This window comes from Natrix helvetica, assembly GCF_964273705.1.
Source record: "Natrix helvetica genome assembly, chromosome: 5".
Lineage (NCBI taxonomy): Eukaryota > Metazoa > Chordata > Lepidosauria > Squamata > Natricidae > Natrix > Natrix helvetica.
The window spans coordinates 53,728,770-53,752,395 of record NC_138551.1 but is presented as its reverse complement, the minus strand read 5'-3'; the positions used below and the strand labels follow the sequence as shown (position 1 = coordinate 53,752,395).

Here is a 23,626-nt window from a genome sequence, read left to right as displayed (position 1 = left end):
GCTAATGAAGAAGAACTGGGTGAAGTTGAAATTAAATGAGGCATTTTCCAGGGTGATTCCCTTTCTCCATTGCGCTGCTTGGAGAGTCCAAGGAAGGAAGGGTTAACATAGCCTGTTTGCCCAAGGACTGAGTAGATTTTTCCCCTCTGGTCACGCCTCCTTTGCCTCTTCAGGATCAGTTTTAAAAACTCAGTCCGCCCGATCGGACTAGTTTTGGGGAGCTCTCAGTTTTTGAGTAAATAGGCTGGGTTCCCCAATAGGAAAAGTTTTGGATTATTTAAGTGTTTAGTATTAGTTTTGTTATTAGGATTTTTCCCTGGATTTTTTGTTTTGGTTTTTTATTTTTAACTACGTGTGGAGCGTTTTGCAATGATTGAAGGCTGAGGCTGCAATCGGTTCCACAGCTGCTTTTAGCCGCAGCTGGGGGAACGAGCGAGGCCGCTTGTCCGGTGTCGGCTGGCGAGCGCAGGGAAAGACGGCAATCCACCGTTTTTCTCTGGTCGCTTTGGGGAAGGGGTTTTAAGAAGCCCTTGCTTCCTCAGACGGCATCTCTTGCCGATCGGGAGAGCGGCGGCCATTTTGAAAAGCGCTGCTTTGGCGCGCTTTTCGGCTGCAGCCAATAGGAAGCTCCTGGACTTTGAGCTGAGCTTTTTGGCGCGCAGAAGAGTGCGGTGGCCATCTTTTTGCAAGTTTTCCTGCCGGATAGCAGCAGCAACCAACAGAGCCTCTCCGCCTCAAGCAGATAGCCGCGGAGGATTGTGAGGGCTTGCCTGGGTCTCCAGCAAGCCTGAAGTCCCTATCTACCTAAGGGGGAGCGGCAAGGAGTGTCCTGGTGCCTGATCCAGCCTCCCAACTGAATCTGCAGATGCTTTGGAGCCGTCGGGCCAGCGTCCATTGCCCTTCCCTCAGCAGCGACCTCTCCGACTCAAGCTCAACACCCCAGATGGCTGATGAAGGTTTGGAGCGAAGGGAGGAGCTGGCAGGGCCATCTGCAAAGCGCAGTAGCCAGATCTCTCAGGCCAAGGGAGAAAGGGAAATAAGGGCGCTGGGGGGAAAGCTTCCCACTCTTCAGCTGGGAGCAAGGTCCCCAAAATTCAAGGGGACAAGGGGCAGGACTCCTTAAAAGAGAAGTCTGCTAGGCCCCAGGTTCCCCCTTCATCTTTGCCATGTGAGGCTGGGCCAGTTCCTTCCCCACCCATTCAGAGGGAGGTAGAGCAGGGGGATGATATAGGGGATAGGTCTCCTTCCTTCTGCGACAGGGACTCCATGTCAGGCTCCCCTGCAGCCTCTCTGGGTTATCCAGATTCTCCTAGCTCTTCAGTCAGGGAGGATATCCCCTTTTTTCAATGTTGTTTTCATGCAGAGGATCAGAGGGATCCTCCTAGGGGTGGCAAGGGGCAGGCCTATGATCAATCCAGGCCTGTAGAGGACAAGGGCCCAGCTATGTCAGCAGAAATGAGGGAGCTCATTATGCAGGCCATTTCCCAGGGAGTGGTGGAGGCCATGAGACTACAGGAAGGCAAGGGTGGCAAGGCCTCTAGGGCTGTTCGCCCCCCCAGGGGAAAGCGGACCAGAGTCCTCGATTCCCTGGGCACTTCTGTTACAACAGAGGTGTCTGCGTGGGAGGAGGAGGCTACTGATGAATTTGCTCTCTCGGAGGATGAGGATATGCCTCCAGACAAGCCTTCCTTCACTGGCCTCTTCAAGCCATCCTTGTTCAAGGCTATTTTACACAAGGCCAGAGCTTCTACTGAGCTTGGTGCCAAGCCTAAGGACAAGGCAGTTCCCTCTACATCCCAGGACCTCATGGCAGGGCTGTTCAGCGAAACAACCCCGGACCCGGAACTGATACCAGTCCCTGATATGTTCATGGAGGTTATCCAGCGCCAATGGACGCAGCCAGGCACCCTGGCCAACCCCAGTGGCGCAGACAAAACCCTGTACCCCTTAGAGCCTAAGTTGGAGGATGTTTTGAAACCACCAGAGGTGGATGCTCCTGTGGTCTCTCTGACCTCTAACTCTAATCTTCCTGCTGAACTCTTAGAGGGGTTGAAGGCAGAAGATAAGAGATCAGAAAAGGCATGTCTCAAAACGCACCAGGCGGCCGCCTGGGCAATCAAAACCTCCACTTCTGCCTCGTTCTTTACGAGAGCATCCTTACTGTGGCTGCGCCAGCTCAGATCTCAGCCCCCATCTGAAGCGTCTCGTTGGTGACATGATCTTAACAAGATCATTACGGCTGTGGAATATGCCGCTGATGCCTCCCTGCATGCAGCGAAGTTTGCTTCCAGAGCGCTAGCGTCTAACGTTACTTCTCGCTGCCTGCTTTGGCTCCGGCACTGGCAGGCGGACATGAAGGCGAAATGGAAGCTAGCTTCAGCTCCATTCAAAGGGGCCAATCTCTTTGGGGACTCCCTAGAGAAACTCTTGATCGAGACGAAGGATAAGAGGAAAGTCCTTCCCTCCACCTTCAGGAAACATGACAAAAAAGGACAGGGTACATTCAGGAAACAGGCCTTTCGGGCACAGGAAGGTGCCCAGGCCTCCACCTCATCTTACTCTTCCCAGAGACAATTCAACCAGTCTTCTGACAGGTCCCAGGAGCGAAACAGCTATGCTTCCAGGGGCAGACAATCCAATCAAGGGTCTTTTCGGAAGCCCTTTCGTGGGGGCTCCCACAACCATCAGTTTAGACGTGGGAAATGACCATCTGGGTTCTCCTCCCATCGGGGGCCGCCTGCAATTCTATGCAGACCGTTGGGAGGAAACAACCTCGGACAGGTGGGTTTTAAATACCATTAGGAGGGGGCTAACCTTGGAGTTTCTATCTTTCCCTCCGCGGACCTTTGTTCGCTGCCCACTATCCAGGAACCCTGTAAAGAGGTCTCTCATGCAGGCAGAAATAGATCATCTTCTGCAGATCAATGCAATAGAGCCAGTTCCTCCAGAACAGGAAGGGAAGGGATTCTATTCCATTCTCTTCCTGGTCCCCAAGAGCTCAGGGGGGTGGAGGGCCATATTAGATCTGAAGTGCCTGAACAGACATCTGGCCTACAAGTGCTTCAAAATGCAGTCCCTTCAGTCGATCCTAAGCTGCATGCGACAAGGAGATCTGCTCACCTCCATCGATCTCAAGGAGGCGTATCTGCATGTGCCCATCCATCCCGCACACAGGAAGTTCCTGCGACTGTATTACAATGGAAAGCACTTCCAATACAGGGCGCTTCTGTTCGGACTCTCTTCTGCACCCAGAACGTTCACGAAGCTTCTTGCAGCTGTGGCGGCCCACCTGCGCAAGCTCCCAGTCCGTCTGGAGTGCTACTTGGACGACATCATCATCCACTCAAGAACTCGTCCACAAGCGGTGAGAGATGTAAACATCACAGTTCGCACCTTGCAGGACCACGGTTTTTCTGTAAACATGGAAAAAAGCAACATGACTCCTACCACGCGCATACAACACCTGGGCGCCATAATCAACTCGGTCTCTTGCCAGGTGTCCCTGTCTCCGGAAAGAATCTGCAACCTCAGGAGCAGAATCCGGTTGTGTCGCAAGAACAGGACTTGGCAGGTAGTGCAACTATCCCAACTGTTAGGGATCATGATTTCTTGCCTCAACATAGTTCCCTGGGCACATCTTCATGCAAGGGAGCTGCAATGGTTCTTGCTTCCAATGCAAAGAGCAAAGATCAGCAACTCCACCAGGAAAGTTAGCATTCCACCAAAGGTGACACGTTCTCTGAGTTGGTGGCAGTCTCGAGCAGTGGAGAAGGGCTGTCTATTCAGAGAACCCAACAGGATCGTGGTAACGACCGATGCCAGTCTCTACGGTTGGGGGGCGCATTGCCAGGGACAGTTGGCGCAAGGCAGGTGGTCCAGCGCAGAGGCAGCCCAGAGCATCAATTGGCTGGAGCTCAGGGCAGCCCGTCTTGCGCTGAGGAGATTTGCAGAACAACTGAAGGGTCACCACGTTCTGCTGCTTACCGACAATGTGGCCACAAAGGCTCATGTGAACCGGCAAGGCGGTACCCATTCCAAAAGACTCATGTCAGAGGCGGAAGCCATAGGGCGATGGGCAGAGATCCACTTAGCGTCGCTGAGGGCGGATCACATCTCCGGAACCAGCAACGTGAGCGCGGATTGGTTGAGCCGTCAGACCATCGACAACTCGGAGTGGCAACTTCACCCGGACCTGTTCGCACAGGTGGTAAGGAGGTTCGGGCTCCCACAGGTCGACCTGTTTGCCACGGCGGCAAACACTCAGCTCCAGTGGTTCTTCTCCCGCTACAGGTCAGCACAAGCGGAAGGGACGGATGCCCCGAGGTCCGGCTGGCCTCCAGGGCTGCTTTATGCGTTCCCGCCCCTCCCTCTGATCCTGCAGGTGATCAACAAACTGCTGAAGGAGGGGGCGGAGCTCATTCTGGTGGCTCCACATTGGCCCAGGAGATCCTGGTTCGCGGACCTGGTCGATCTGTCTGTGGAACAACCGTGGAAGATTCCTCCAGACCAGGTATCCTTGCGTCAGGGGGTCATCAACCATCCGGAGCCCCAGTGGTTGCAGTTAGCCGTCTGGCGCTTGAGGGGCAGCTTCTGAAGGACCAAAGCCTCTCAGACAGTGTCATTAAGACTATCCAAGCTTCCAGACGTCCGGCCACTACTCATATTTATGATGCAACTTGGGCTGCCTTTTCTACTTGGTGCAGGCAACGGGACATTGACAGTGTGGGCGCGTCCATTCCACAGTTGTTGGACTTCTACAAGAGGGCTTGGACAAGGGACTGGCTCCAGCCACCCTCCGGCGCCAGGTGGCTGCGTTGTCCACCATCTTAGCCAGACACCAACCTCAATCCCTGAGTCACCATCCTCAGGTCAAGAGTTTTTTGAAAGGGGCCTCCAACATACGACCCCAGGTGGTACATAGGTACCCGACCTGGAACCTACCTTTTGTCTTACAGGCATTGACAGCAGCTCCCTTCGAGCCCTTGAGGAAGGTTTCTCTTCGACATCTGACTCTTAAGACCGCTTTCCTCATAGCCATTACTTCAGCCTTAAAAGCTGAATATAAGAAAGAAGTAATTGAGAAGTGAGCTGAAAATTGGAAAAGCAAAGCTATGCATGGCCAATACTTGAAAAGTATTGAAGGAAAAGCTGATCAAAAAATAACTTGGAACTGGTTAAGATCAGGAGTACTGAAAAAAGAAACAGAAGGCTTTATTTTGGCAGCTCAAGAACAAGCCTTAGCAAGCCACAAACTGCATGAAGGCAAAAATTCAACATGTTACCACCAACAGCAAATGTCACCTCTGTAATAAGAAAGATGAGACAGTCGACCACTTGATCAGTGGGTGCAGCAAAATTTCATAAACTGACTACCTATCATGCCATGACCATGTTGCTAAGATTATTCACTGGAAATTGTGCCAAAAGTTTGGATTTGAGTACAGCAAAAACCACTGGGACCATCAGGTTGAGATGGTTTAGAGAATGAGAAAGTCAAGTCAACTTCAGAATCCAGACTGACAGGCACTTGGCCTACAACACACCTGACAATACAATAATTGAAAAGAAAAAACTATGGTTCATTGACATTGCAATACCTGGCGATGCACGAATTGAAGATAAACAGCAAGAAAAAAATCACAAAATACTGGAACTTGCAAATTGAGGTTGAGAGACTGTGGAAAAAGAAATCATGTGTTGTCCCAATTGTAATTGGAGCCCTTGGAGCAATACCTAAAGGGCTACCTCGCTATTTGAAAATTCTAAATTTACCTGACTTGAACATTCTGACTCTACAAAAACCACCCTACTTGGAACAACTTATATCCTCTGACATTACCTTAACAGTTCCTAGGTCCTTGGTTAGGACTCGAGCTGTTGAGCTACCAATCAGCCCCAAAAGCTGTGAATCTCACCAAAGATGATGATGATGATGATGATGATGATGATGATGATGACGACGACAACAAAAATAAATAAATCTGAAAAAATAGTATTTCAGAAATTTGCTGGCCCATGGAAAGGTCATTGATACAGCAATTAGAGGACAAAAAATGGATCACATTTTAATAAAGGGCAGGCACCCACAGTGAAGTTCAACTCCATAAACCTTAATAAAATGGAAACATAATTCTTTTTTAATTGCCATGTTTCTAACAACATGACTGCAGCCAAAAGTTTGGTTAACCTGCCTTAATCTGGTATGTTTCAGAGAACTGAATCTGTACTACCACTTTGGTTTGCTATAGATGTTGACTCATTGAAAGCCAAACTTTAGTCACCTTTCCTAAAGCATTGCTCCTGACAAACTGGTTTTGGGTTCTCTGTTTTTTATCATATCAAAACTTTCCTAATGTAAGTATGACCTTTGCTGCTGGCCACAGTCAGTGCATAATATAACCAAAGTATTTATCACAACCCTCTTCAGGGAAAACAGTGTTTCAAAACTTGAAGAATCCAAACTATTGGGAAGGTACTAGATTGAGGAAGACTGGAATATATTTACAAAGGGAATATATTTGTAAATACTTCATAAATGACAGCTGAAAGAAAGCTGACATGATCAATAGAAACTAAGGAGCGATGTACTTTCATTGCACTTAATTAGCAAAGGGATTTATTTAAAGATCCTCTTAAACTTGATTTCCTTTTGATTTGAGACAATTACAATAGCTCTTTCCACTCCTTTGCCAGTCATAACTTTTTAAATATTTTGGATCACAAATAGTCATAATATTCCTAATCACTGCAATAGCTGGTACAGTTGACCTATTTTCTGGGGGGGGGGAGGGGAAAGGGTACCTCAACTTTTGCTAGCTGGTGTCTGCCTTTAGATCTGAATGGGTATTGCAAAAATCAGACTTCATTTCTTTCATTTCCATTATGTTTAAATTAAATATAATTAAAGTGATTTCTCACCAATAGCAATGCACTTAGACATATATTCTGCCCCATAGTACTTTACAGGATCCTTTGGGTAGTTTATAAAGTTAGCATATTGCCTTCAACAATCTGGGTCCTCATTTTACAGACTTTGGATGGATGGAAGGCTGAGTTCATCAGAATCAAACTCCAATCCATGGGCAATGTTATCTGCAATATTGCATTCTAATCATTGTGCTGCCAGGACCAAACACATATTTAGTGTACACTTCCCGTTATGTTCCTTGTAGTGTCACACTCTGCTGGTCACTCTCACTTTCTTTCCCTTCTCTATGTTCTTGTACAAAATTCATAGACCTGAATGGAAATATTTCCGGTCAAGAAGGCATGAGAGGGCTGCTTCCTTCCTCCTGCTGCTTACATTAAAATAGGCCTTCCTGCCCTCACTGAGAAAGGATCAGGAATCTCACTATAAAGGCATGATGAAATCCTGAATATATTTAGATTCTGAATCAATGGAGAGTTAAGAAACAGAAGGAGAACGTGAGTGGAGGAACCAATGTGATGTGAAAATTAAAGGTGTGGTTTCCACATTTATTTATTTATTCTGAACTACTTATAGCTTATACTCTTGTCGGACAAATTCTAAATTTCAGAATCCAATCCATGCTTCTTCTTTTATTTCAAGAGAATTTGGGCACATTACAAAAACTGTGGAATCCTTGGTACTGATTGAACTTGGTTGTTTGCTTGCAGACATTTCATTACCCAACTAGCTAATATCAGTGCAAGTGAGCAGGAAGCTTTCTCCCGGTTTATATACTGTAGCTTGTCTGCTGCTTTTGGTGGTAGTGGGGTTTTCTCTTTCGCAGTTTCTTAATTAGGGTATAGTTTTCTACTTGATTGTTTGCCTGGTGTTAATCCCTGCTTATCTGAATGTTGGCTGCTTGGGAAGTTCCTAGGTAAATGGATGTTACCATGGCAGCAAAATACTGAATGAAATCAATCTTTGGTGTAATGCAACGGAATCCTGCTGCTCTTAACTTCTTATGCTTTCACAAGAAAATACCTATCTTCATGACTAATTAGCATTTCTAATCCTGTCACATCCACTTTTGGGTTTTAAAAAAGAACTCACATATATACAATAATAGCAGCAGTCTACTTAATTTAGAGGAGGGATAGTGATAGGAATAGTATGTTATAGTACATTATTTGCTATACAGCATATCAGGTCTGCAGAAGCTTTTGGGGCTCATCTAATTAATTTTTCAATATGATATTAATATTCATTGAGCATTTATTGTATGTCAGATTATTTTCACACTTTAGTATTACCCTCATATGGTGACAATTTACAGATACTAGTTACAGAAAAACAAAATGTACACATCTTGTTCCAAAACTGTGTTTGACTACAAGTTCAAAATATATTTGAAATTGTAGTCAAATATATGGTAACTGTCACAACAGGGTTTATAAACAACAAAAACTCTACTGCTCATCAGGGCAAAGAAGCAATATGTGTTCAGTTCCTTACAACTTTTCCTTTGTCTTCTTTCATTGTCTATTACTCTGGAAAAAAAACACCATGTAATCTGCTTACCTCCAAAGTGAGCTTTCAGTAACACTTCCCAAATTGAAGTCATGCAGCTTTGTAAGAATGAGAATCACCTAAGAGAAGAAAAGAAAGAGAAAGGGAACAAATGAAAAGCATCTTCCATTAGCTTTCATTTGAAATCACTCAAAGGAGAGCTTAATATTTATCCATACAATTTGGGGTATTATAGGATCAGGAAATGAATAGGGAGAAAGCTAAGGCTCTCAATACGGTAACTTAATGCATCTTTGTAGATAGGAATACTTTATTATATTGTAAATACAAAATATAGTTAAAGGTATTGCTGGAAACATGCTGCCTTTCATATAGATACATCTGGAGACATTTCACTAACAATGCAAGCCTATGCCTTTGTTTAGTTGATGGAAGCACTACAGTGTTCAGTTGGGTTCTTCTCAAGGAATTACACACTGACTTAAAGTCATCTTACAGAAAGCACAATGACAATTATTCTGGAACTTCACTGCATGTTCCTCTTCTTTGAAAGTCTAAATCAGAGGTCCCCAGCCCCTGGGCCTCAGCCCATTCCAAACCAGGCCATGCAAGTGATGAGCCAGCATAAGTGGTTCCACTTGTGTGAGCAACACAAACTCATGCACAAAGTTTATTTATGAGTGTTGTGCAAATGGAGCTGCATGCATGGAGCTGCTTGTGTGAAACTAATCCCTTCTCTTCCACCCCACCTCCATTGCTGCCATTCCACAAGGTCAGAAAGATTGGGGATCTGTGATCTAAACCATCCTGCCATTTTGTCTCATTTGGGGTATAAATATTAATGCATTTGTTACCAACCCATGCTGATATCAAAATGACCAAATATGCATATGGTCTTACAATGCAAACTTCCATCCCTTCATAGCAACATCACCAAAGAGGATGCAAGCACTTAATATCCATTAAGATGTAATTATAAATGTTTATCTTTTGCTTTTGCTTCCTTTGCAGATATCTATGTTTGCCACGTATTTTTCTAAAAAAAGAAATCTTACAAAAGTCAGCCTTGAAGACATTACTTTAAAGTGGATAGCCAAAGTCATTTTCCCAACTTAATGAGTCTTTTCATCTACACTTGGATTACTCAGCTTTGGTATAATGCTCTACCAAATCTGCCTTGCAATTTCTCAGAGGAAGAATTGTAAGGAAGGCTTCTGTCTTTCTTTGCTTTATTTTCAAAGTGCCAAAGAATTTATTTCAAAATTCTCTTTTGTCTGCTACTGCTACTGTGGATAATGGTTTTTATTACTCATTTTCCCAACATTCTGAAACTTTCCAAGTTGTCAATGCTTCCCAATAGGATGTGATATCTTCAATTGGGATTTTCCTGATATGCAATAAAAAAAGAGAGACTACCGGATGTTAGACATGAAAGATTAGATATTTATTTTCTTAACCATCTTGAATTAAATATAATATTAAATTAATATTTTTATTAAAAATCTATTTGCTTTCAAAAAAACTAAAAAAACAACAACTTTTCTTTCATCAAACTGAAAGATAAAGAGCACAGGAGAATTTTCAAGCATAGCATTCATTCAAAGCCTGATCAGTTGTAAGACTAATAGTTAGGTCTTGCCAGGCAGAATAAAGGCAAGAGATTCATTGGGAACCTCTTCTATATTTCACAAATTAAATTTGTCTAGTTTCTAATTTCTGTTTTAGGGGGGCTTCCTGAAACTATGAGAGTTGTCCTGCATATGTGTTTAAAGAACTATATCAAACAAAATTCCTAATAGATTCTAATGGACCAATGCTCTATTTTGTCTTAAGTATGGCAGCTGTTGATAAAATGAAGTCAGCCCAGAATAAGTCACAGGCATGTCACGTAATATATAGGTGAATAGGCTTTGTAATTGACAATCATAGATTCCGTACAAAAAGTATTGAGCAAATAGTAGATGACTCACTCAGCTAGCTGAAACCTACACCTGTTTTTGCTGATTAGCACTTCACCATTCATCAATAGCTGTTATTGCAATCCATTTAATAGCACTGTATCATCTTTTAACAGGCACAAATTGCTTAATTTAAGAATCCTGAGGCTAAACTGGATATGAGATGAATGAACAAATGCTCATATTATTGAATAATACATTAAAGTCATCCTTGGGTTAAGAACAAGTTCTGTTCCCTAACTCTGTCTTTAACCCAATTTTGTGTTAAAGTCAGAACCTGTACTTACAACAGACTGCCTATTACTGAAAATGATGCATAGAATTATCTTTCCTCGAGTCAACAAAGCATTAAAGCTGTATAAAGCTTTCGGGAACTGTATATTAAAAATACCCAGCTTCAGTGCTTCATCATTGCAAGGAATAATAAAATCCTTAGCCGTTTTTACTAATAGGTAGCTGTTCTGCCCCCCCTCCCCCACGCCTGTGAATAAGCCAGAACACAGGCTTGGCTGTTTGCCACTGTTTAATTACTGAGATAACGAATCCTATGGCTGAGGGCCCAGACAACTCACATTCAATAGAGTAGTTCTGCAGCAACCCAGATAATTCAAATGAAGCAACGCAGATAGTCCAAGTGAACAGACCAGGCTAGAATACACAGATAGATTTTCTTAACTACTAATTCGAATGGTTGTTTCCTGCAAATGTCCCTTCCCAACGCCTCACCTATAATCTCTCTTGGGAGGGGCCAATCCACAACCACCTGTGCTTAATCATCTTCTGTGAGTCTGCCTATGGAGTTGCTGCTTCCGTTTCTCAGCCCTTCTCAATCTAGCATCAGGGACAAACTGCCTTTGATCTCCCCCCCCTGTTCATGCCTCAGGTGCCTCCTGGTGGCCAACCAGCCTCTCTGGTCCCTGCTCTGAGTCTGAACCCTGAACAGGGTCCTCCACATCGTCCAGGGCAGACTCATATGGTTCCTCGCTATCCGTCCATCAGCAGCCCAACTGGATCCTGCTGGGCCACAACAGGTAGCCCATTTATAACTAAGGGTTGCCCTTAAGTCAGATATCTTAAACTAGGGACTGTCGTACATCTGAAGTCCAGTTCACCTGCTGGGCTTCATTCATTTTAAGCAAATCCTTTGTTTCCAGTTAGTTGCTATGCCCTGTGGCAGGATTACTCTCTGACAGAAGAAAAATGGTAGAAGTGGGCTTATTTTGTATATTTGACCAGTCCAGGAGGAATAAAGAAACAGGGGAACCCACCAATGAGACGCTGTGATAAATGTGATCCAGACAGACCATTGGACTATCATAACAGTCTCAGATGATTTTAATGGAGATTTTTCTCTTGAAATGCAACACTTTGGAGAAACCATTTTTATTCGGCTTGTAATAGGGAGGAAAGAGTTAGACCTCTCTCCTGTTTCTTATACTGTAGACCTTTGGCTGCTCTGGCTTCTCTTTGTATGCTAATTACAAAATAAAATATGAAGTTGAACTATATTCATACAATTTATAGCACAACTAATTTTGGCCTATTTTTCTATAGATTAAGGCATTTTCCAAGCAGTTGGAAATTTCCAGCACATGTAATAGACACCTCTGCTGAATATGCCTAATTTCTTCTTTTCCAATATCAGAACATGACATTCATGGAATTTCACCATCTCACAGTTGAAGGTAATGACCACACTTCCAGCTCTGCCTTAAAGTAAGTGACTCAGGAAATGAAATCTGAAATGAAAAAGAGCAAGTATCCATGGAGGTGAAGCCTCAGTATCCAAATTAGGGAGAAACTAAGCAAAAAGAGCTTTTTGGCAATAAATCAAAATACTCAAATGGAACAGAGGAGTAATGCAGAAATGCTAAGATAGATTCTTTTACAAGAAATGGTTCCATTTGTAAGCTTTTGTGCTTCTAGTGCCATCTTGCCTTGCTTTGATAACTGGTTCTGCTTCACCAGTTGCTTTCGTGATTTAAATGCCTGGCTCAATTTATGAAAGCTCCTAGGTAGACCTGTGACAGTTTATAGACTACTGTATGCTGATTCCACTACCTAATTGCAACATCTGGCATTGACATTTATCCTTAGGAGGTCAGAGTTTCAGGCAGAGTTCTGCCTGGTGGAATTTATTTAGATAATTTTCTTACCGCCTATCAAATTCAGATTGATATTGTTGGCAGTCTAACATTCATTTTCTCTCCTTATAATTTGTACCCATGAGAAATGTTACAGGAGAGAAATGTAACTGGTCATTAAAACTATAGCGTATGTACTCAAAACTTAACGAGACCAATGGGAACTTTGTTTTAAATAAAGATATATTACATCCAGAGGTACAATTTCTAGAAATTGGAAGGCATAGAAATTTGAAAATTATAAATAGAAAATCTACAGATTGTAATGGACCTGGCATTCCTCCATGTGGGTATTGAATGCAATGGTAAAAATGTGAACTTGAACTTCTTTTATACAACCCAATATTCTAGACAATGCACTATATTAGTTCTCACACACTGAGACATATAAATTAGTATACTAACCTTTAAAAAATGTCACCACTGCCATCTGATCCATATTGCAATATTCTATTAGAACATTTTGGAAAACCTTTTCAAGTTACACACACATTATTTCTCTCCCACCCTCCTCCTCTTCGTCCTCCTCCCTCCCTCCCTCCCCCTCTCTCTCTCTCTCTCTCTCCTGTCTTTAAAGAAGCAGACTTCAGAGAATGTGAAATCATTCTTACTAAAAATTTGAATTCATTTATTTCCAAGAACTAGGGATGCAGGTTAGGAACCCCCCGGTTCTCTCACCACCCAAAGTAGACAAATGGCAGGTCCCATTCAATTTATGACATTAATTTTATGTAAATTGTTGACTTATAGCAATTCATTATGTGACCTTCAAAAGGGCACTGCAAAAAGGCTTATGACTGGTTTTTCACATGTACCACCATTGCAGTATCCTCATAGTCACATGATCAATATTCAGACACTTGGCGATTGACTCATATTTATGAAAGTTGCAATGTCCCAGGATCATGTCATCACTTGTTGCAACCTTCTGGAAAGCAAAGTCAATGGGGAAATCAGATTCACTTAGCAACCATCTTGCTAGCTTAATAACTACAATGATTCACTTAACAACTGTGGCAAGAATGGTGATAAAATGAGGCTAAATTCACTTAACTGTCTCACTTAGCAATAAAAATGTTGGACTCAATTGTGGTCATTAATCCAGAACTCTCTGCACTCTAGGATGAAATTCATCTGCATCAAAACATTTTAAATCATTTAAAGCAGGGGTATCCAAACTTGGGAACTTTAAGACTTGTGGACTTCAACTCCCAGAATTCCCCACCCCTGATTTAAAGTAAGCAGAAATACAGAAGATACTGAGGAAGCCTTTTTCTCCCCTTGTTCTTTGCCAACTTCAGCTCATTCCCAGCTTTAGCTTTTTCCAATATCCTATTTATGGTTCCAGCCTGGGCTGTCTGCATGAGCTTTATTTTTTCAGTATCCGATTATATATGTTTTCATAATATGTGTTTCATCAATATGGACAGCTTTTAATTTGTATTTTGCCAAAATAGATCCTATTTTGAAGTAATACGACTTTTCATATTGACAAAACATATAATTTCTTTCTTTAGAATCCATACCACATTACTTCTGATGTTATCATCCTACTTTACCTATCATAATCTGTGACTGATTACACATAAAGAAAATTAGGACAAAGAAGGAAACCATTCTTCTGTCCCTGCTTTTCTTCCCCCACCCCTCTCCTGCTATATTTTCTGCTTCTTCTAGAGATTTCTGAATCAAGAGTTATTACTATTGCAAATGAGTTCATCTCTTGTGGTAGTATTTGTTATTTATTATAGTTTTAATAAAAATAACTACAAAGAAATAAAAAATTCCCAAAGCTTTGGGGATGATATCTTAACAAAGGGAATGACTGGAAGATATGGCACAGTGTAAGTTAGTGAATCAATAAAAATAAATTATTTTGACTTTTTTTCTCCCTGTTGCGTACTATAATGCATAATAGAGAATTCCTAAATCATATTTCTGCCAAACGGTGGAGATAATAACTGTCTGTATGTGTGTGTGTGTGTGTGTGTGTGTGTGTGTGTGTGTGTATATATATATATATATATATATATATATATATATATATATATATATATATATATATATATATATATATATATATATATATATAAACACACAGATGCTTATATAGAAATAAAGTTCAATCTACCTTTTTTTAAGCAAGTGAGATCTCTTTCCAAGTGGGAATGCTTTTTATTTGCAACAGACCTATCTAGAAATGCTGGCAAAAATACTATGGGGAACACTTGGAGCTTGGCAGAGGGAGTGTTTAAATAACATTATAAGTCATTTTCAGAATCTAATGTCTGTGTTTTTGGTTACTTACAAGCTGTTCCCTTTCTTGCTCTGTTTATTCATAATGCCTTGGGATTTTACCCCAATGTGTCCCTTCTGTTTCTGTGAGGGTTGACTAATATTCCTTGTGCGCCATCAAATATGACCTGACATGACTTAAGACTGTTTTTTAAAAAAAATATTACTAAGCTTTTGTATTGAGCCTCTTCCATAGGAAAATGTAAGATATTTGAGATACAAATCCCCAAACATCTCTTCCAAGAAATAATAACAGCTGTTCTTGACTTTAGAGTGAGGATAGCAACATATACTTTTGTCAGTGCTGGAAAAGTTGTTTGTTGAGTAACCAACCAAAAAGCTAATGAAGCCACTTCAAGAATACCTGAAGCTGTTGTGCAATTATTCAGAGGGGGTTCGGGAGTTCATGGCTTCCATGACAGCCATGGACCTGACTCAAATGATTCAGGGCCCGACACACGAGGGAGGTCACACCTTGGACCTCGTTTTTGTCTCTCGCCAGTGGTTGAGTGATCTGGGAGGAGTGAATTTAACCATCACTCCTCTATCATGGTCAGATCACTCACTCCTCCGACTTGACTTCCCTGGTGCTACCCCTCGCTGCGGGGAGGCGGAACCGGAAAACACTAGATGGTTCCGCCCCAGGCGCTTAATGGAACCAGACAGGTTCCAGACGGAGCTTGGGCCACCTCCTGCAGCCCTGACCCGCCCTCGGGTAGAGGACCTGGCGGCCGCGTGGAATAATGCGACTACCGGGGCCTTGAACCGGGTGGCGCCTTTGCGGCCTCTCCGGCGGCAACGATTCACCCTGGCCCCTTGGTTCACCGAGGAGCTAAGGGTGATGAAGCGCCGCAAGAGATGCCTAGAGAGTCGTTGGAGATCCTCCCGATCCGAATTGGACCGAGCACAGGTACGAGCCCATTTAAGGACGTACCTAGTGGCATTGAGAACGGCTAAACGTCGATACTGTGCCGCTCTCATTGCATCCGCAGAGAACCGCCCTGCCACCCTGTTTCGGGTGTCCCGCTCCCTTCTGTTTCAGAGGCCGCGGGAGGCCCCTTTACAGGGTAGAGCAGAGGAGTTTGGGAAATACCTGCTGGATAAAGTCGCTCAAATCCGGAAGGATTGGGTCCCCTTCAGTGGCCCAGTCGAGACGCCAGTGGCGAGTCTTGAGAAACCTTTTTGGGAGGAGTTTGACTTGGTTGCCATCGAGGATTTGGACAGATTGCGTGGACGACTGCGACCTACCACATGTTTGCTGGACCCGTGTCCCTCCTGGCTTGTACTGGCTTCCTGGGAGGTTACACGTGACTGGCTCCTGGGCCTAGTGAACGCTTCGTTGGGTGAGGGGACTCTCCCGGCCGCCTTGAAAGAGGCGGTGGTGAGACCCTTGCTCAAGAAGCCTTCCCTGGACCCTACGGAGCTGGCCAATTATCGTCCTGTCTCCAACCTTCCCTTTTTGGCGAAGGTTGTAGAGAGTGTGGTGGCTTCTCAGTTCCCACGACATCTGGAGGAGAATGATTATCTAGACCCGCGCCAGTCCGGCTTTCGCCCTGGGCACAGCACTGAGACGGCCTTGGTCGCGTTGGTAGACGATCTCTGGAGGGCCAGAGATAGGGGTTGCTCCTCTATCCTGATCCTATTAGACCTCTCGGCGGCTTTTGATACCATCGACCATGGTATCCTGTTGCACCGACTGGAGGGGTTGGGGGTCCGGGGCACCGTTTTGCGGTGGTTCGGCTCCTACCTCTCCGGCCGGACGCAACGTGTGTTGGCAGGGGGGCAGAGGTCGACCCTAAGCCCCCTTACTTGTGGGGTGCCACAGGGGTCGGTCCTCTCGCCGCTCCTGTTCAACACATACATGAAGCCGCTGGGTGAGATCATCCGTGGTTTCGGGGTGGGATATCATCTGTACGCTGATGATACTCAGCTGTACATTTCCACCCCGAACCACCCCAACGAGGCCATCGAAGTGATGTCCCGGTGTGTGGAAGCCGTACGGGTCTGGATGGATGACAACCGACTCAGGCTCAACCCTTCCAAGATGGAGTGGCTGTGGGTTCCGGCCCCCCGGTTCAACCAGATAATTCCATCTCTGGCCATTGGGGGCATTCAACTTGCCCCCGTGGAGCGGGCGCGCAATTTGGGCGTCCTCCTGGATGCCAGGCTGTCCATGGATGAACATGTGACAGCCGTGGCCAGGGGGGCGTTCCACCAGGTTCGCCTGGTGCGCCAATTGCGCCCCCTATTGGACCGGGACGCCTTACGCACAGTCACCCATGCGCTGGTGACGTCTCGCCTGGACTACTGTAACGCTCTCTACATGGGGCTCCCCTTGAAATGCACTCGGAGACTGCAGTTGGTCCAGAATGCGGCCGCGCGGGTGATTATGGGGAGTACCAAGTACTCCCATGTGACACCTCTCCTGCGCGAGCTGCACTGGCTCCCTGTGGTCTATCGAGTGCGTTTCAAGGTTTTGATTACGATCTTTAAAGCGCTCCATGGCTCAGGACCTAGTTACCTGCGGGATCGTATTCTGCCCCATACATCCCTACGACCCATCCGCTCGCACAGAGAGGGACTTCTCCAGGTGCCGTCTACCAGACAGTGCCATGGGGCGGCGCCTAGGAGCAGAGCCTTATCTGTGGCGGGCCCAGCCCTGTGGAATGACCTCCCCCCGGATATTAGGACTACTACTGACCTCCGCTCCTTCCGTGTCAAGCTCAAGACCCACCTTTTCCAAATAGCTGGCCTGGCTCGACCATAACTTAGTAACGCTCCTGATGGGTTTTTTAATTTGGTAATTTTATTAGGGGATTTTAAATTGTGTTTTCAACTGTCTTTCACTTAAGTCCATCCTCCTCCATGCACATATGTATATGTCTCTGTTTTTGTATATATGTTTGTCTTATGTGTATTTTTATCTGCTTGATTGTACGCCGCCCCGAGTCCTTCGGGAGAGGGTTGCGGCTAATCAAATAAAATTATTATTATTATTATTATTATTATTATTATTATTATTATTATTATTATTATTGTTGTTGTTTTCTTTTTACTTCAGGTAGCTATTCTCATTTTAAAAGGTAGAGAAGTAAAACAAACATGCTTCTTTTCCTTTCTCAACAGCCTATAGGAAGGCAGCAGGTAAAAGCTACCTGGCTGTAATGTGATCTTCTGATACAAATGTTTTTAGATTATGGTTTTTTTCCTATTCCAAAAGGTTCAATATACAAAAGCACTGATGAAGCTTATGTCACAACAAGCTTTCAAACTCTAAGGCAGGTTAGCATCTTTATGAGGCTGCAGGTCCCATCCATGTGTTTGTGTCTGATGCCTGAAATTCTTACCTTCCTGTAAAATGTCACCCAAAATCTCAAGAGATAGCACTTAGAAGATTCATAAAGTTAGAAAAATCTTGCAATATTCATTAATTTATTCCTATATGTATGCTATTAATTGGAGAGATATTATTTTGAAGGTGATATGGACTTGCTAGGAGTCGGGCAGCATGTAATATAGTAAAATTAAAGAATAAAAGGACTACCTAACTGGGGGAACAGAATGTGTAAAACATTTTGACAATTTAGGGTTGATGAGAACTTTAGGGGGAATTTTTTCAGCAAAAACATTCCTTATTCGAAAAATGTCAGGGGTGCAAAAAAAATCTGCACAGCTACCAAATTCATTCAGTTCTAAACCTCTGGATCTGATATGAGTTTGAGGATCTCTGGAACCTTTATTCTTCAACAGGGGTGCCAAACTGGATTTCTTAGAGGGCCGGATCAGCATTGTAGATCTCTATGAGCCAGCAAGTACAGGGGAATGTGGGGGAGACAGGACAGTCACCTCCTGCAGCACTCTGCCAGCCAAAAATGGGCCATACAGAGGCCTCCTGAGGCCTTCACGTGGCCCATTTTCAACCTCCCCATCCTCCAGCAGCACTCTGCTGGCCAAAAAAAAAGCCACACAGAGGCTTCCCACAGTGCATGTGTGGCCCCTTTTGTCCAGCAGAGGCACTGAGGGCCACTCCTTTGATATTTCCAGGCCAGCCCCATGGGCTGGATTTAAGCATCCTATGAGTCGGGTCTGGCCCACAGGCCTTGAGTTTGACCCCCCTGTTCTACAACATGAGATCATGTTTTTAAAACAAAAAACAAAGTAGAAACAAAAACAAACACTCTCAATTGTTTATAAAATGACATAATAAATCTATCTTGAAATTGATGAGCACCAAATACATGGAAGTGTGTGAGAGAAAGAAAAGATTCTGTAGTCCATCAAAAAAGGAGTCACCCTAGTAAAGATGCTTAATAGGCATGTCTACTGATATTCATCTGTCCCCACTTAAAATATTCTCATGCCACTGCATTACTTTGTTGAAAAAATATTCCAAGAGTTCTTTAAAACTAGTGTTGTCTGATAATAGGAAAGAGTATAAAATGAAACAAGAGACAAATGTTGAGAGGTCTAAGTCATCTTTCCTTGTGAAGGCAATGCACGAGATGAGTTGCTGTAGCCATCCAACTTTAATCAAAGCTATTCACAGAAGCTACTTGTCAACATTCCGATTGCCATACCCAACCAAAGCAAGCACATTCAAGACATTCCAATGCCTTGAATGCAAATAAACTTCATTGAGTACATTATTTCAGCACTGATGAAGGCAAAACCAGCTCTACCTAATTCCCACACAAACCCATCCACAATATGGAATTCCCCCTCTCCTTTTATCAATGCAGATCACATTTCAATTGAGTGTCACTCTATTTCAGGGGTGTCAAATACAATTTCATTAAGGGCTACATCAGGGTTGTGTTTGACTTCAGGGGGACAGAAGGAGCTTGGCCAGGGTTGGCATGGCCAAGCCTGGCTAACATCACTCATGTTGGGGGCACCTGTGGAGGTCCAAGCACTCTGCCAGCAAAAACAGGCTCCTGAGCTCTATTTTTGGCTGTGACAACCTCCTGCAAACTTTTGCCAGTGAAAATGGAGCTTGGGAGGGCCAACCTTTGCTGCCAGAGGCTGGTCCTTTGCTGTTTCCAGATTGATCCTGTGGGTCAGATCTAAGCACCCTGTGGTCCAGATCTGGCCCCCAAGCCTGCTTTATTGTTATGAGAAACATAATTCTCTGGTCTTGGCAAACACCTGCTGATATGTCCTTGGCTCTCACAGCTCCTCTTCTTGAAGTCTGGCACCTGCATTCCATCTCACCTTTCCCTCTCCCTTGGTTCTTTGGCAAGTTGAGAAGAAATAATGATTGCAACAGCCAAAGTGCTCTTTGAGCTTGACACCACTGCTTCTAGGTCAAGATAGAAGCTCCAGTCTACATTCCTGTTGATCACGGAAAGTAGAATTTCAAGCACAAGCCTTGATTGTAGTGTTTTTGGAAACTAGATTTCTCCCCTGATTCAGGGGGAAAAAGAGTTATTCACTGTCCACTCTGTACAATCCACACTAGGAGCAGGAAGAGAAAGGAAAAAGGGAGAAGAAAACAACAGCAGAAAAAAGGAAGGAAAGAAGCATTCCAACATGCCCCAGTAGTTTTGCCAAACATCAAAAGGGATATGTTACACTAATAGTTTCTTGGTGACTTTATACTGCTATGCTAGCCTCTTATATCAAATTATACATGCATATTATAAACTCTCAGACGAAGTTATATATAAAAGCTCAGAGTCTAAGAAAACCTATAAATGTAAATTATTATGGGGAGGTGGGGGAATATTTTTAAAATAAACTCATAGAATAAATCAACAGATCAACATACTGTCCTACCAATGCAAACAAATAAAACGGGTTAGATTTTTAATGATATGCTGCAATAGGCAGCTAATCTTTAAGATTCGTTAATTCTCTTTCATTCATACAAGCAGAAATTAAAATGCTCTTGATAACAGACTGCTAATATATCCAATCTCATTTTCTCTCTTCTAAATTTTATCTGCCACATATACTTCTCAGTATCACCTGAAGGACCACAAGGGTGCTTATTTCTTGTTTCATGGTTTCCTTAATAGTGCCATTTGCAATTTTAAAAAGATGAAGCTTTGCGAGATGTGAGCATTAGGGGAAAAAATACTAATCCTTGAAAAAAAAATAGCACTTCTGATGTAAATGGAGGCACACTTTTATTATGTTAGGAAAGGAATTGAAGTACAAAATCCCATTGTAATTATGATAAAAAATTCTGCCTTGAATTTTGATTAAAAGAATAGACTGACTTATGATATGAATAAAACTTCAAGTTGAATCAAGAATCAGATGTTATAAATAAGATTTAAGAACCGGCAGCAATCCCATGTCTGCCACACACCCGAATCGGTTCTCTCGTTGCTGCTGGGCCATCACCATTTTGGATTTCAGTGACTGTGCATGTGCAGTTCACTGTAAGTTATTATGTGCATATGTACAGAACAATTCACATTGAACAGCACACATGCACGTGTGCTGGTAGTGAACTGGTAGTAAAACTGGCAGCCACCCTCCCTTGGTTAGATGGCATCATCACCTGGCTGGCCAAAGGCATTCAGCATGTAGTTCTCAATGGAACTGTATCTACATGGAGGGACGTATGCAGTGGGGTGCCTCAAGGCTGTTTTAGGCCCAGTATTCTTCAACCTCTTCATCAATGATTTGATAATGGGATAGATGGGGAACTCATCAAATTTGCAGATGACACCAAGCTGGCAGGACTAGCCAAAACACTCCAGAAGATAGGCTTAAAATACAGAAGGATCTTTACAGACTTGAACATTGGGTGCTATCTAACAAAATGAAATTCAATGGTGGAAAAAGTAAGGTTTTACATTTAAGCAATAAAAATAAAATGAACAGGTACAATTTATGTGGTACCTTGCTCAATAGTAATAACTGCGAAAGGGATCTTGGACTCCTAGTGGACAAAATATGAGACAGCAGTGTGCGGCAGCTGCAAAAAAAAAAAAAAAGCCAACGGAGATCTAGAGGGATAGAATCAAGATCACATGAAGTGTTAATACCACATTATAATGCCTTGGTAAGACCACACTTGGAATACTGCATCCAGTTTTTGTCTGCATGATGTAAAAAGATGTTGAGACTCTAGAAAGCCTGCAGAGAAGAGTAACAAAGATGATTAGGGGACTAGAGGCTAAAGCATATGAATGGTTGCTGGAGTTGTCTAGTCTAATGAAAAGGAGGACTAGGGGACACATGAGAGCAGTGTTTCAATATCTCAAAGGTTGACACAAAAAGGGAGTCAATGTATTCTCCATTGCATCTGAAGTGAGGACAAGAAGCAATGGATGAAAACTAATCAAGGAGAGAAGCAACCTAGAACTAAGGAGAAATTTCCTGATAGAAAGAACAATTAATCCGTGGAACAACTTGCCTCCAGAAGTTTTGAATGCTCCAGCACTGGAGGTTTTTCAGGAGAGATTGGACAACCATTTGTCTGAAGTGGTATAGGGTTTTCTGCCTGAGCAGGGAGTTGGACTAGAAGAGCTCCAAGGTCCCTTCCAACTCTGTTATTCTATTATTCTAAATCATTCTTGAGAAGAATTCCAGGCTGCATTGTTTAAGAACAGCATGCATCTTATCAGCTAATTTTATCCCCAGATTATACAAGAAATACTCAAGTGTAGTAAGTTAAGTTGAACAATGGAAATGCTTGGGATGTATGTCTTCTGTAAAACTGGAATCAAATCTTACTGTCAAAATTTTGATATGTTCAATGTAATTAGAGAGGCTACAGAGTTTATTGTAGAGTATCAGATTAGATTAGATTTGCATACCATGAAACTCAATGAGCAATCGTTGGTGTTCTCCCAGGTTCGTTGTTTTCTTGCAGACATTTCATTGTATAGGTAGTCCTTGACTAACGACCATAATTGAGCCCAAAATGTATGTTGCTAAGCAAGACAATTGTTGTGAGTTTCGCCCCATTTTCCAACTTTTCTTGCCACAGTTGTTAAGTGAATCATTGCAGTTGTTAAGTTAGTAATCCAGTTGTTAAATGAATCTGGCTTGCCCATTATCTTTGCTTGTCAGAAGGTCACAAAAGGTGATCACATAACACCAGGACACTGCAACCGTCATAAATATGAACCCGTTGCCAAGCATCTGAATTTTGATCACATGACCTTGGGGGTGCTGCAACTGCTGTAAGAGTGAAAAAGAGTCATAAGTAACTTTTTTCAGTGCTGTTGTAACTTTCAACAGTCATTAAATGAACTGTTGTAAGTGAGGACCTCCTGTACTGATGATGTTGGAAATTAAACGTCTGCAAGAAAACAACCAGCCTCATAGAGCACGAAGGACCCCTCAGTTCCACCCTGAGCTACAAATATTCTCCTTTATTATAAAACTTAAGATTAACCACGTTCCACCTAGTATTTTTAATCTTTGCCTCTTCATTTCAAGGAGTTCGTTAAATGATCACTCACCATATTGCCAAACAATTTTTTAAAAAAAAACATTGCTATAACTTTGCATCTTTCTAATAGAACCTTAAACTGTGGACAGTTACCATGTCTTCCCCTGACAATTGTCAGGAATTTCTGCTTATAAATCAGTAAAATGACTTATATGACTTTGACAAAGTCCTTCAGAGTTTCTGGAATTTTCAATAGAATGAAATGTAGACTGCACTGGTATACTACAGTAAAAATAAAGGTTCTCCTCGCACATAGGTGCTAGTCATTCCCGACTCTAAGGGGCAGTGCTCCGTTTCAAAGCCGAAGAGCCGAGCACTGTCTCCATGGTCATGTGGCCAGCATGACTAAATGCCGAAGGGACACAGAATGCTGTTACCT

The 23,626-nt window shown here is 43.2% G+C and overlaps 1 protein-coding gene across 1 annotated transcript in view; it reads right to left on the bottom strand.

Annotated features, from left to right (window-relative positions):
• Window positions 1-23,626, bottom strand: part of SORCS3 (sortilin related VPS10 domain containing receptor 3) — a 541,760-nt gene that overhangs the window by 336,649 nt on the left and 181,485 nt on the right. The window contains exon 2 of the mRNA XM_081954063.1: window positions 8,489-8,556. Coding sequence (XP_081810189.1) covers window positions 8,489-8,556 — 68 coding nt within the window. The remainder of the gene's footprint in view (window positions 1-8,488; window positions 8,557-23,626) is intronic.